The sequence below is a fragment of the Cheilinus undulatus genome, linkage group 5 (genome assembly GCF_018320785.1).
Source record: "Cheilinus undulatus linkage group 5, ASM1832078v1, whole genome shotgun sequence".
Classification (NCBI taxonomy): Eukaryota; Metazoa; Chordata; class Actinopteri; order Labriformes; family Labridae; genus Cheilinus; species Cheilinus undulatus.
Window position 1 is genome coordinate 38,742,070 of NC_054869.1, and position 14,091 is coordinate 38,756,160.

General features: G+C 37.7%; 2 protein-coding genes across 4 annotated transcripts; one reads left to right on the forward strand and one right to left on the reverse strand.

Annotated features, from left to right (window-relative positions):
• Positions 1-1,818: 1,818 nt before the first annotated feature.
• Positions 1,819-6,921, forward strand: znf367 (zinc finger protein 367). The gene is made up of 5 exons (XM_041787352.1): positions 1,819-2,344; positions 3,208-3,358; positions 4,028-4,147; positions 4,566-4,704; positions 4,793-6,921. Exons 1-5 carry the CDS (start codon positions 2,066-2,068, stop codon positions 5,055-5,057), a joined length of 954 nt encoding a protein of 317 aa, XP_041643286.1. The 5' UTR covers positions 1,819-2,065; the 3' UTR covers positions 5,058-6,921.
• A 136-nt stretch (positions 6,922-7,057) lies between these two features.
• slc35d2 (solute carrier family 35 member D2) lies at positions 7,058-13,322 on the reverse strand. 3 transcript variants are annotated; one of them, XM_041787349.1, is made up of 12 exons: positions 13,073-13,322; positions 12,900-12,933; positions 12,733-12,819; positions 12,574-12,641; positions 12,425-12,496; positions 11,581-11,649; positions 11,361-11,463; positions 10,707-10,799; positions 9,789-9,856; positions 9,634-9,712; positions 9,283-9,365; positions 7,058-7,619 (listed from the first exon to the last, which is right to left on the reverse strand). In XM_041787349.1, the coding sequence occupies exons 1-12, from the start codon at positions 13,198-13,200 to the stop codon at positions 7,499-7,501; spliced, it is 1,005 nt and encodes a 334-aa protein (XP_041643283.1). In that variant the 5' UTR covers positions 13,201-13,322; the 3' UTR covers positions 7,058-7,498. The 3 variants fall into 3 exon arrangements, with proteins under 3 accessions (XP_041643283.1, XP_041643285.1, XP_041643284.1); XM_041787351.1 differs by having other exon boundaries at positions 12,882-12,933; positions 13,073-13,183; XM_041787350.1 differs by having other exon boundaries at positions 7,494-8,708.
• Between the last annotated feature and the right edge of the window lie 769 nt (positions 13,323-14,091).

A 14,091-nucleotide genomic window follows, 5' to 3' on the forward strand; every position in this document is an offset into this window, starting at 1 on the left:
GGTGTTTGTTCTGTAGATTAAATTGTTGCTGTTTACAGAAATGTCTGTATAGTGATCTTGAATGTTTCAATGTGAAAGCACTTCTTCTACGTTTTCTGTATGAGTTACATACTGTATATTCACAGAACAAATTTCAAAATGGGCAATAAATTATTAATAAATTGAGACAGTCTGTTGATGATTTCAGTTAGGAAGTAGTTTACCAATAACATCTATGTAGAAATTAAAGGAGTAGGATTAAATAAGTTTATACTCCCTCCTTTTTGCTTACATAAACTGAGATGCTCAAGCCTTTGCTGGTGGAAGCTACTGTTGGCATTTACATGTTTGAAATAAAGATATCAATCTACATTAAATATTTCTCCTTTTGTTTGTCTTGTGTAAACTTCTGTACTTCCCTTGTACTGCTGAAATACTTGCAATTTACCACTGGGGAAAACAGATTACCTTATATTATCATATATTCTTTTACACAGTATATTCACAGCCTCAGTGACCAGAAAATATGTGCAAACCAGCTATCTTTTGTTTGTCATTCAGTGAAGGATCGTTACATTGACAAAAAGACCTCCTGAATGTGTTATTATTAGAAATAAAACAGATTAGGCTGTGTCATTCTCTCTTGCAACATACGCCAGAATGTACTTTACTAAATTGAATTTAGCATCATCTAGTGGTCAGAATAGAAAACACAAGTCAACTAACATTCAAATGAGTTGTGGGCTGTAAAAACTTGTAGGCCTGTTTCTGAAACAGTGCAAGTTCACACTTAAATGTGGGCTACAATAAGTAGTACATGACGTCATTATTATATAATGCATTCAAATATGTAAAGTAGAACTTGATTTTTTTGTAATCTACCAAATGAAATTGCAATAAACATCAGAGTAAACATGTTCTTCAACTACATAATGTAGTTTTCAACTACATAATGTAGTACATGTACAATGTTGGACTGCTTCTTTGGGTAAAAGTGAATGAATGGAACAAAGGCAAACACGCTGGCAGCAGTTAAGACTCAAAGACAGAAAGGCCTCTGTTTCAGCACTCTGAACAAGCAACTCAGGAAACTATGACTTCATCACTTTCTTTCTGTTATTAATCTTCTGTAACCCTGAAATAATAACACTTACTTGGATATACTGTTTGAATTAAGGGCTGCAGCTAATCAATGATTGATGTATTCTTCAAGTAGGTGTCATTATATGCCTGTTATAATTCCAAGTCACTGGGTAAACAAATTATTGGCTGATTTAGTGCAATTATAGTAGAATTAATATGAAAATTTTCCCCTTTACATGAAATGGCTCTCTGTTTCTATTTCTTGTGGTGTCACAGTGTGCCCTTTGTTTAAACATTTCCCCCCTAAATGATTACGTAACTTTGGCGCCTCTGTACCACCGTTTCCCTTCCCTTTAAATTGACCAAAAATGTAACAACATAAACAGACGCCCCAGCGCGGGAAAGAGCCATCTGCTCGTCTGCGATGTAAAATTAACCGCCCTACACTCTCATTGGTTCATGCGCGGCCGAACGTACTCCTCCTCCTCCTCCTCATTGGTCAACACTCACGTCAACATGCAAGAGCGCGTCAAGTGTTTAAATCTCATTGGACTGAAACCTCTGAGCCAATCATGACGCAAAGAACGTTCTCAGCTCTTCTCATTGGCCATCGAGCTTGCAAGGTGGATTAGTGTGGCTATCTGCATTGGATACTTTTGACAAGTCGGCTCGAATGTCCGCAGCTGATTGGTCAGTCATCTCGGGCGCGATTTTGCAACGCGGGACAACGCTCCTGTGGGCGCACACAGGCCAGTTCAGAGCACCATCTGCCACAAGAAGGAAACTAACCATCATCTCAACATCCTACTGAACCTTTTGGATACTTTGTAGCGAAAGAAGGATCTTATTTTTCGGGATCCTCTTTGGAAATGAAGGAAATATTTACTCCAGATTGAGAAGGCGCACTATTTATTACTTTTAGCCTACTTTTTTATTTGTGAAGTAACTAGTTACAGCTTTCAGATATTCCTCCTTTTTTTGCTAAAGGTCTGACACCAGCAAAATGACCGAAAACAAACATCCGCACGTTATTTTCTGCAACGACTCGCCTAAAAGAGTTTTGGTGTCGGTCATTAAGACCACACCGATCAAACCGAGGAAAGCAGAGGCCATGACACCGACAAGCCCCGGCTTTAGCGACTTCATGGTCTACCCGTGGAAATGGGGGGAAAACGCCCACAACGTGACTCTGAGCCCGGGCTCAGTGAGCGGGGCTTCATCACCCACAGGGACCCAGACAGCCAGGGAGTCAGACCTGGCACCTTCACCTGACCAGATCAAGGTAAGAACAGGTTACTTTAAGATGCAACGTGTGGTGTGAGTGACCAGCCGAGATTGTTGAACAAGGCGAGTCCCCTGCTAGTTTACAACTGTAGTTATTTTTCACGAGGGAGTTGACAGCATTGTAATAAACGTCATCAGTCATTCATAAGTTACATAAATTGTAAACTGCCTTTTAAGTAGGGAAGGGTGCATGCATGGTGATAGTGACCTATTTTAAAGATCAAACCTTCTCCAAACAGAGTCACTAGTATAGTTAATAATAGTTATGTTTTTACAGTCAATGATTCCCGAGCCTTTACAATGAAACGTTTAAAAGGATGAATTGTGTTCTAATGTGGCCACAATATGGCCGAGATAGTCATTTAAAAAAACGCCCGCGCAATAGGGTGTGACATGGTGGATTTTAAACCCCAGTTACTTCCTGGTTTCCCGAGCAGCTGCTCTTACATGACGTTTAGTCGCGCGCCAAAATGTAACCGGATGTGAATGCATTATGATCGAAAAACGTGCCCCCTGATACAAAGTAACACGTGAGACCAGCTCAGAAAAGTATTTTCTTTAAATATATTTGCACTAAACAAAATGCAAACAACACATTAAACAACTTTGGATTGTACATTTCCTTATAATAATAAAAATAGATGCACATTTTTACTAAAAGTGGATTTTTATACAGACTTTGTTCTTTGAACTTGATAAATAGGCTATAACTGTATTAAGTCATTCAAAGTGAGGATATATTCATTTACATTTCCTGCAAAATTGACCCTAGCTTCACATCTCCTCATAGATGCAGCTCCATAGGATAAAAAGTGGCTTATATAATAAACTCTCTTATTCTTTCTTTATTCTTGCTTTCAGGATGGAATCCGCAGAGGACGTCCACGAGCTGACACCGTCCGTGAGCTCATAAGCGAGGGAGAGACATCATCCAGCCGTATTCGCTGCAACATCTGCAACCGGGTGTTTCCCAGAGAGAAGTCTCTGCAGGCTCACAAGAGGACACACACTGGTGAGAGGAACACGGAGGAGGCTGCAGTGAATATGAAAAGCATCAAAATGCACTTGCTACTTAGCAAAAAAAACAACAACAAAAAAAAAAAAAAACAAAGAAAAAAAGAGAGAGAGATTGCAGCTTTATGATGCTGTATCCTAGGGATTTACCCCAGTGCACGCCCTACTTGTATCACTGAAAAATGCTGAGCCGCCAGGACCAACATGGAAAAAATGATACATTGCCGTCAAAAAACAGTGTAATTGTTGTCAGTGAGAAAAAGGCCCATACACAGTTATCACTACCAAAAGGCATTTTTATGAGCTGTCTAGGAAGTCTGTTACATTGATTTTAGTGAATTTATGCAAACCTAATTCTGACACCCTCATACTAGATGAAGCCTTGCCCCCCATCCCTCAGGCCTTAGGTTGGAAACCACTGCTCTTTCCTACCTTAAAGAAAGTGTCCTGTCTTAACACATGTAGCAGTAGTATGCTTAACTGTGAGCTCAGCTGTATTTGATTCATAAGCAGAGAACAGTTGGACTCCAAGTTTCTGATCAAAGATTTTAGGTTGTAGTGGTCTCATTTGAAGGTTTTTTTTACTTTATCATACATACAGAACTGTGCAACAGCAAGTGAATTGTACTACAAACAGTTATCTACATAATCCCCATGTCTGCTGCAGGAGAGAGGCCCTACTTGTGTGACTACCCAAACTGCGGGAAGGCATTTGTCCAAAGTGGTCAGCTGAAAACACACCAAAGGCTGCACACTGGAGAGAAACCTTTTGTCTGCTCTGAGAAAGGTACTGCTGAAAGGTTCATGCATTTATTTTTGAAAAGAGAAAACAATTTAGCTGAATAATTTACTATCAGTGTTGTGTTGTTCTGTCTCTAATAAAGTGGAGGTCAGGTACTTTCCAGTAGTTTGAAATTAGGCAAACAGCATAACTGTAGCACTGGCTGAGCAATATTCAAAGCATTTGGAAAGTACCTGATAAACACAGGCCAGAAAGTCATATATAAAAATGCAAACTGAAACTTCCTCATATAATTTTGCACAAAATGATTTATTCCCTATAGTTCCTTTAATGATACTAACTTGAAATATTACCCCCCTTTTAACTATGAATCATAAGGTATCTCACTTCTGTGCTGTGATAAATCACAGAAAAACATCCCTTTGATCCCTGCATGTATTCATACCTGTTGTTTTCTCTTCAGGATGCGGCAATCGGTTCACCCATGCTAACCGTCACTGTCCCAACCATCCCTTCTCCCGCCTGAAGAGAGAGGAACCAAAGGAAGGCCAGGGGAAGGCTCAGTCTGTGGATAACAAGGCTGTAGCAGAGTGGCTGGCAAAGTAAGACAGTACACAGGACTGCAGATACTACTTCCATTTCCTGCACCAGGAGCCTTCATGTCATGTGTACTTTTCTTTGACTGTGCAGGTACTGGCAAACACGTGAGCAACGTGCCCCTACAACCACCAAGCTGAAGGCACAGGGCAAAGCAAGAGCAGAGGACCAGGAGCAGCAGGATCCCATGGAGTTCCTCCACTCCGATGAAGAGAACGGGGAAGAGGACGAGCCCATGGAGGAGGAGAAGGGCAGCCAGGGAGGAGGAGGAGCCGCCAAGCGCCGCCTTCAGGAGCAACGGGAGCGTCTCCATGGTGCTCTGGCACTCATTGAGCTGGCCAACAACTTGTCTGCCTGAACACCCACCCTTCTCCCTGATCTTGGACTCCCCCTCCCCTTCCCCTCATACCTCCATTCCCAACCGCCTTCCTGCTTTGTGCTGTAGCTACAAAATTTCATAAATGCAGATCAGTGACTAGTTTAGTTTATTCTATTAAGTTGTGAAACCAGACTTTGAGAAAGAGCTGAATTGGCCCGAGATCAGTGTTCATGCACGCTACCATCAACTCCCCCTCACAGCAGCAGGAAGGCACAAGCTAAAGCACCTTATTCAGCTTCCATTTTATCCTTTTAGGCTGCTATTATTGTAGATTTGACAACATGAAGAATGTCTCTCTTTACTCTTGTCTTCTAAAGGCAAAGAAAGAGTACCTTTTATGTTTTAATTTTTGTTTGCACTTTGATGGTAACGAGTTTTTTAAGTATATTATGAGTGTTTATGACTGATGTATATATGGATTAAGCTCAGATGGACAGATTGATGCAGGGTGTGATCCTTCATAGGAATTTTTAAGTTGCATTCCAGCTGTTTGATGCTCAGAGGTTTCATCTCCAGCATTGAAAAGTCAACCAACACTGCCACTGGTGACGGCAGCGATGGTGGGAATGACTGAGACGGGTTCAGATAGTTTTATCCTCACCTATTCAGCACTTGCCATTGGGTGTACATGGGTAAAAGAAAAATGTTTGGGGAGCTGGATCAGTTTGGCATGTAACATGGTCAGTTTTTATATTGTATGAGAGGTCATCATTGCAAGCCTAATCCAACTGTCTGCCAAGGCCCTTAAAAAATCAGCACCAGTTTGGGAATCAATACTGCCTGTTATCCATCAGAGCCCTATAAATGAAGATATAGTTATTATTTTGGTTGCAAACATGTTTACAATTGACAGTGATGTCTGAATTTAGTCACAGAGAACCCACATCCATAAATTCTTGTCAGTTTGTTTACATAATTGGCATGGTAAGACAGCTTTGTGCTGAAACTAAAAAGTATTAGAGAGTGAAGCACATGCTTCATGTTCTAATGTGGGCCATATTTTAGTTTTTTTAATTTGCTGAGGGCAAATCAAAAAGGACCATGGGCCACATTGGGCCCCCAGGCCATAGTTTGGAAACCCCTGCCCTAAAGCATAGATGGTCTTTAAGAGTTCTTTTTAATGTATTAATTTAACCAAAAATGTTAAACTTGGATATACCTTGAAAAACTAAACCATACTGATACCCATTTCCACACCATGTCCACAAAAATACTTGTCCTGTGCACCCATGAATAGATAATTTACTGTACTGAATTACAAGCAAACTCCTGCATGCTGTCTAAATTATACAAACACTTTGGAAATGTACAACTAAGACAGTGCTACGTCGTTTGCTTAGCTTTCAGTCTTAACATATTACTAAAGACCAGCAGTTTTCTATGTTTTAGTATGCTTCCATACTGATAGTAGATTAAATACTTTGCTGGAGCTTACATCACTTGACCTAACTGCTCTGGAATTAATTTTGTCAACAACATAAAAAAAACATTCAGGAGTCTGAAAAAAATACTAAATTTTAAATTTGAAACTCCTTGTAGAGTACTTTGAACATCCCCTTGGTTTGGATTTAGCACTTACTTTTAGTTTTGGATTAAGCTTGCAATTCACTGAAGGTTAAATTGGTCGTACAGTACGTGTCCAGACAAATGGCACCTGTATTTTAAAAACTGTTTTGTGTAGTGCTGAGTGTTTTTCTTTCTTGTATTTTAAAACAACACTACATCTTTCAACACTGTATGAAGCCTCTCAATACTACCCTGCTTCTGTTTTTATTAGGAAACCAACCAACAACCTGTCACTGTCACACAAGCTATGATTAAACCTGTTTGGTTTATAAAATTACCCCCATGGAGTTATGGTGAAACTGGAAGGCAAGTTTAATGTTGATAATCAAAACACCAAATGATTTATTGTACCCAATCATAGTATATTTTGAAGCGTTTCTAACCCTTAGTCTATTTTGTGGTTTGACAAGAGTATGGCATTTAATATATAAACGTTGTGTTTGTTAGAATATGGAGTGTGCACAATTTGTGGAGAACTTTCAAGTTAATTTTTTAGTTTCAGTTTGTCCCTCTTCTAACATCCTCCAAAAGTCTTTGTGTTTGTGACATGTGTAGAGCTTGCTTGGTAGACGTTTTATTCCACATTTCAAAGTTAAGATTTCTCTGACAGACAGTCCACACTGTTATAAGATCGCTGGTTTTCAATAAACATTCACCAAACCTGTCATGCATATGTGCACTTGCTGTCAAGTTATTTATGATTCATAGTAAAAAATAAAATAGCACTACTAATGTGATCATCCCAATGGTTTAGAAGAATATAGAAATTAATGTACATAACATACTGTACATACCAAGCTCCAATATGGAGCAGAACAGTGCCACCTAGTGGCAAATACTAAAACATTGTCCATTTAGTTGACAGACAACCTTCCTTTTGAATCGTCTGTGATGTGAATCTTCACCTCCTCAATGCTACCTCCAGGTGTTCTGTCATTAAAGGTGAGGTATGAGTACATTAGTCCACCTGACATACTGCAAGGCAAAACGAGAAAAGATTTAAGTGTTAGGACATGAAAATGTTTTGTTATGAGACCAATACTTGTCAAGATTCTCTTCCAGCTGCTGAGAAAGCAATGGCTGATGACTGTAAAGCAACAGCTGTTCATTATAGACATTATTGTGATGGAGAATCTAACTTACATGCTGAAAATTTACAAAGCCTGGGGAAATAGTTAAGAAACAAAAAACAAATGAGCAATTAATGATCCCTGGGAAAATGTCTTAATGTATTTTTTACTCTTCGTTTGTTCACGTTTTCAGTCATTTTCCCTCCTCTCAAAGTCCTTTTTCTTGATTTGAACTGAATGTTGTTTTTTTTTTAACTAAAAAAAATGTAAATAAAAAAAAACTATTATTGAAACCACTTAGCTGCTAATTAGTAAGACACCAATATGCTCACCTACCATAACGTCAAATATAACCCAAATATGATACCACTCATGTAAACAGGCCTTAACAATAATGATACATTTCTAGTTCTGACATGCAGGAAATACAAATATTCTTCAGGCTTAAGGAGCATTTTTTTAGACCCATAGGGCATCTGGAACATTCAGTTTTAGAAATTTAGGACAGTTTAACGTCCATTTCTCATGGCAATGAATATATATTTTGACAAATGCAGGGTAACATTTGCCTTCTATCAATCAGCAATGTCAAAAAAGCCAAAACCAGAATATTTTATGCACATTAAAACAGTCATACAAAAATATGCCAGTATATTTCAGATCTCAATGTGACGTATAAATACCACAACAATGCTTAATTGCCTGAATAATAACTGCAAATCTTACATGTCTGATTCAGAAAATCCTATAAAGCCTCTCTGTGTATTTAAGGTAGTCAACAAAATGTCCAGTATTACATAACCTTATGTGTACAAGCAATAGGCATGTTTGACATTTATAACCCAGTAACAAAAGAAATTTACTGTTTTTATCTAGGTAACCTTACAATGAATATGTTCAATGTGGGAATGGATACTTAGCTAGAATTTTGCTGGCAGCAGCACTAAGAAATAGAGCAAAGAGGATCGTTCTTTTCTGAAACTCCATCTGGCAACTGGAGATGAGATTCATGACACACAAAGACTTACACATATTTTGAGAATTCATCAATCTAAGTTTATAAATAAAAGGGAGCAATGGACTACCTATAAAACCCTCCAATGAAAGCCCCAGATGAAGACAAGGATGTTTGGAGTTGTATCAGAGGTACTATACAGTTAAGGAAAAAAAAAAAATAGCCCCCCTATTAAAAGTTCACGTTTTAAAAGTATTTCCCAAGTGCTGTCACACAGAGCAAGGAATTTTCAACAGGTTTTCCAAGCATTCCAGTTGTAATTTGGATGCTTAAATTATTTTACTTTGCACATAAACAAAACTATTTCACAAAAAACAAAAACAGCCAGGTTCCAATGCTAAGTGAGTTAAAAATAATAATTTTGTCCTCATCCGTATATATCCAACTGACATGAACTATGTATGTTTACTGGGTGTTTTTATTATGTTGTTTAAGTGTTTATCTCAGAAATAAAATATAAATGTAAATAACCCATTTATAAATGGCTTCTATCCAACAATAAAAACCAAAGTGATAAAATAATACTAAAAGGACAAAGACAGTAGTTTCTCACCAAATGCTGAGGCCTAAGAAGTTTGTCCAAGAGAAAAGGTAGTCTCCACCCACAAAGATGCCGATGTAGGCTACTGCAACATTCTTGAGAAGATGTATATAAATGTACTAGTTAATGATTTTAATATCCGCAGAAACTGGACAAATGAAGTTGTGAAAGCACAACACTCTTTTCAGTTATGCATTACTTCTGTCCATGACATGACACAAGATCTAAAAAAATATTAATTTTAACTATCACAGTAGCACAACTTCAGAAAATGTTCAGAGTTATTAACTTATTACAGAGCTTTATGACTTCTCTAGCACTATTTTTAGCTAGCAAATAGTTTTCTTATCAGTTTGTTTGTACCTTTATTGCTCCCACAACGGCAGTAGTAAGTGCTGAGTTATAGTAGCTGCACAGGACTATGGAGTACATAAGCACAAACCTGGAGAAAACAGAGTTTGAAAACTGGGAAAGTCTTGTGAAGTTGAACTGCCTAAACAAATATGTCAGATACATACCCCATTAAGCAGGACATGAAGAAACAAAAAACAAATTTTGCTTCAACCCAGTCTTCAAATGAGACTGCCTGTAGGTAAAAACATACAAGGTAGCCAGGTGGGAAAATGTTCAGTTTTGGGCATACAAGCTCACACATTTTAACAGGTAACTTTATCAGGCACACCTGTTCAACTGCTCATTTACATAAATATCTCATTGGCCAATATGGCAGCAACATGTAGACATGGTCAGGATGATCATCTGAAGCTCAGACTGAACATCAGATTGGAGAAGAGAGGGGATTTAAATAGCTTTGAATGTGCCATGGTTGTTAAGGGTCAAGTGGGCTTTAATTTTATTTACACAAAATTCTTACCCTACCATTCAAATGCTACAGCAGAAATTGGGACTCAACAGACCAGGAAACATTTTTCTAATATGCTATTTTCCAATTTTGCTAAGCTCCTGTGAACTGTTGCCTCAGTTTTCTGACAGGACTATCACCTGGTGCGGGCTTCTTCTTTCGCTTATATGCCTCAAGGATGTTTTTTTTTTTTTTTTTTTTTTTTTTTCATATCTCAGTACTGTACTGTTGTCTTTCTATAAGCTCAAACCAGTCTGGTCGCTCTCCTCTGACAAGGCATGCTGGCCCAGAGAACTACCACTCACTGGACATTTTCTTTCTCTCAACTTTCTATGTAAATCTTAGAATTGGGCGTGTGAAATCAGACCTGCCCACCTGGCACTAACAACCATGGCATGTTCAAAATAATTTCAATCACTTCTCTTTACCATTCTAATACTCAGTTGAACTTCAAAGCACCATCTTAGCAGTGTCTACGTGCCTGTTTGTTGCGATGTGATTGGCTATTTTGATACTTGCACTAATGAGCAGTTAAACAAATATACCTAATAAAGTGATCAGTGGGTGGACGTACCTCATGCAAATCTCCAGTACATACACTCGTCAAGAGTGTGGGGATGATAATAATTAGTGCATTGTAAAATAAGACACCATACTTCCCAAGACCCTAAAAAATACAGAAAATATTTAGCATAAAACAATCTAAATCGTATATATGTAGATGAACAGCAATCTAAAACTTCCCCAGCATTAATCTAACTCTATAAAGTACAATTCTTGTCACATTACGTTTTATAAATGAGCAGCTGTTAGTATCCAAAATCATGTTAGAGAGAAATAAAGTCAGCATATAGCCTCTTTCTGCTTTTGTAGGCATGTCTGGGTATGGTTAAGGTGTGGGCAAGATCCTGTTTACTTTAAGGCTAACAAAACAAAACAAAACCAAGCCTTTACAAACTGAATGCAGGCCAATTCATTATTTCATAGCAGAGTTCTACACTGCAAATAAAAGCAATCATTCTGTCATGAGAACCACAGGTGTGATGAAATAGGATTAAACTTCCTTTTTCTGGTAGAACTGCTTAGGAGTAACACAATCTGTTGGAGTCTTTTATTTGAATGGAGCTAGGCCGTTTCAGAAATACAAATACAACAGGTAACCACACCTACAGCCAGCAAAATACCACACATCCGTGTCTATTCAGCCAGAAAGTGCAGGGAAACTCACCTCAGTGCCAAGTTTCTTCTTTGTGTATACACTACTGGCAGCAGTGAAAGCATCATTTAACAGAATAAAGGTGTACCCCTCCATATCGAAGGCCAGGTCAGAGCTGGGTGACAGGTGAGATGAGGAAAAGCACATGTTTTGTCTTTATTGCTGTTAGTTTTTCAGCAGTCTGTACACAATTTCAATTAAATGTTTCTTTTTTTCCCCTTAAAATACATACCTTGCAGCAATCATGGCACCAAAGACTATGGTGACAATGCTGTACACAAGATGTTTTGGAAATGTTTTTCTGAAAAGAAACAGAACATTTAAATCAAACCAGTTATTTTCAATTCTAGAGAAATAAGTGTTTGTATGTATCACAGTGATACCTAATGTAAAACCACTCCTCTTCTATAATTCTGTTACTTTCAACTAGAAAAGAAATTAAAGAGGCTGGACAAATGGGATACAGACCATGTGAAATACTTAATTAGTGGGTGTCTGAACATTTCCATATGTACAGATTCTAATTTTCTACATTTTTAGTGTTATTTAAAGCATTTATTACTGCTCACTGTTACTATTTTGCCTTATTTTCTTAGATTTTATGCATCATTTTGTGCATGTAAATCTCTCTCTTATAATGGAGTCTACACACAAACATTTTTCACACATTTGTACTAGGGATGCACCTTAATATTGGTTTGATATCTGCAGATAATAGGTTAAAAAGTAAAATATCATTGTCTGCAGTTATGAAAATTAAAGTCTGAAGTCTCAAGTCTTTGTCCATTATCATTCCTTACACTTTAAAGTGTGTTTTAAAGACTACAATTTGTTTATTTGTTCACTCTCAAGCTTTAAAATATGTGTTTTAAGAACCAAAGTTTTAGGTCGGAACAACATTTAAATACTGGTATCAGCTAAAATCATTTTGTAAATATTGGCATATCAGATCTCAGCAAAAAATCCAATATCGTGCATCCCTAATTTCTACCCTCTGTTGGAGTGGCTATAAACACCTTGAATTCTGAATGTAGATATTAAAATCATAACAAGTACTCTCGAATCACATACATTACCTTAGTATATATATTTCCAGGATCATTGTCATCAATATTGTGAACTTCCGTAATACTGTAAACATGGGTAAACTGTAAAAGACAACATGTTTGAGCATGGTGATACTTAAATTCACATTACTAAATAAGGTAACAGTTAAACTGGAAACCTGAGTTTTTTAGTGCTTGCCAGTCCTGTTAAATGGTTCCCCACATACAGCAAAGGCAGAGGGAAAATCTGTCCAGAAAATAAAATTGAGCAGTGAATTAGAAAATAGTTTGGTTAAGTAGCTAGCCTATATGATAATGATGTAGAAGTCAGACCTAACCTTTGAGAAAATACTTCTGTCAAAATCTTGAAATGTGACTGTTTTGATCTTTTTGGCTGCATAAAGGACAACAAGAGTGGTTGCCATCTGAAAATGACCACAGAATTAGTATGATAGTAACAGACAAAAATAACATAAAACATCCATACCTGGTGAACTTAGGCTACCTGTCCAATTCCTAGAAACGTATAGGAGGGAAACCTGGAAAACCAACATTAGAAGACAAGCTAAATGTGAGTCCAAACTGACTAAGTTAATGTTACATAACCAACCAGTATGTTTGAGCTTTCCTCCACTGACATTTGGTGACATAGTTACAACACGACAAAGTGACACTTACCTGAAAGTGGTCAGCACGGTTTTATTCACCACCGTGATAAGAAACGAGCTGCCGGCGTAAAACACAGCGGAGAGGAACTTGAGCTGTCCGGGGTGTTCAACAACTTCTTGGCAGACTTTGGCAGACATTTTAGACACTGAAAGACTCCTTTTAAAGTTTTTGAGTGGTGGGGTAAGTCCTGGTTGGAAGACAGATCCACTTTTGAGAACTACAGAGTGCAGTCAAGCACGCAAGTGTCAGTAAGGGTGCACATTCGTAACCAGGAAGTGACGTAGAGAATGTTGTTAATCGAAAATGTTGAATAAAGTTTTTTTTTTTTTTTAACTGCAGAGTTACAGAATTTCAGATCAAACCTACGCTAAAAGTTTATTCAAATAGCTGACAAAGGGAAACGTATCAGTTCCTATTTATGTTTAATCATAAGCTTTATATTACTGTTAGCGATAGAAACTTTCGTCATTCTAAAGTTTAGAATTTGCTCCCACTTTAATTTAGCAAGTAGCATATAGCCTAACTTTCACTCTTTTGCCAACTGTCGTATTCAGTAGCAGCCAGGTGAATGATATATTTGAACTCAGACGTACAACATTGTGTAATTTTTTTTTTTTTAAATAAAATGATATATAGATATCATGAAAAAGTTTTGTCTTTCTTTCTTTCTTTTTTCTCTCTATGATTTAATTCAGGATACCTACATAGGCTAGTCTAGATTCATCGTTACAAAGTGAAATCTGTCAGGACTTTTTGTTTTAAGGTCAATGGCTGTGGCTTACAGCTCACACAAATGAAAAATCCACAGTCTCAAAATATTACAATATCACAAAACACCAGTGCAAAAAATAAAAAAAAAATCATTTTGGGCAGGTGCAAAGTCTTGCTGGAAAAGGAAATTAGTATCACCATAAATTTTCTCAGGAGATAGAAGCGCGAAGTGCCATAAAACCTTCTGGATTGTGGAAACTGAATACACTGGACTTCAAACACCTTGGATTAATTCCCTCTCGGATCTTCCTCCAGAC

What these genes read in the sequence shown, in the direction of transcription:
- slc35d2 (XM_041787349.1), bottom strand. Translation starts at nt 13,200, where the DNA reads ATGTCTGCCAAAGTCTGCCAAGAAGTTGTTGAACACCCCGGACAGCTC. An exon ending in AGAAGAAACTTGGCACTGAG is followed by an intron (nt 10,800 to 11,360) that starts GTGAGTTTCCCT and finishes TGTATTTTTTAG; the next exon opens with GGTCTTGGGAAGTATGGTGT. An exon ending in TTCTTAGGCCTCAGCATTTG is followed by an intron (nt 7,620 to 9,282) that starts GTGAGAAACTAC and finishes TTTGCCTTGCAG; the next exon opens with TATGTCAGGTGGACTAATGT.
- znf367 (XM_041787352.1), top strand. Translation starts at nt 2,066, where the DNA reads ATGACCGAAAACAAACATCCGCACGTTATTTTCTGCAACGACTCGCCT. An exon ending in CTTCACCTGACCAGATCAAG is followed by an intron (nt 2,345 to 3,207) that starts GTAAGAACAGGT and finishes TCTTGCTTTCAG; the next exon opens with GATGGAATCCGCAGAGGACG. An exon ending in TCACAAGAGGACACACACTG is followed by an intron (nt 3,359 to 4,027) that starts GTGAGAGGAACA and finishes TGTCTGCTGCAG; the next exon opens with GAGAGAGGCCCTACTTGTGT.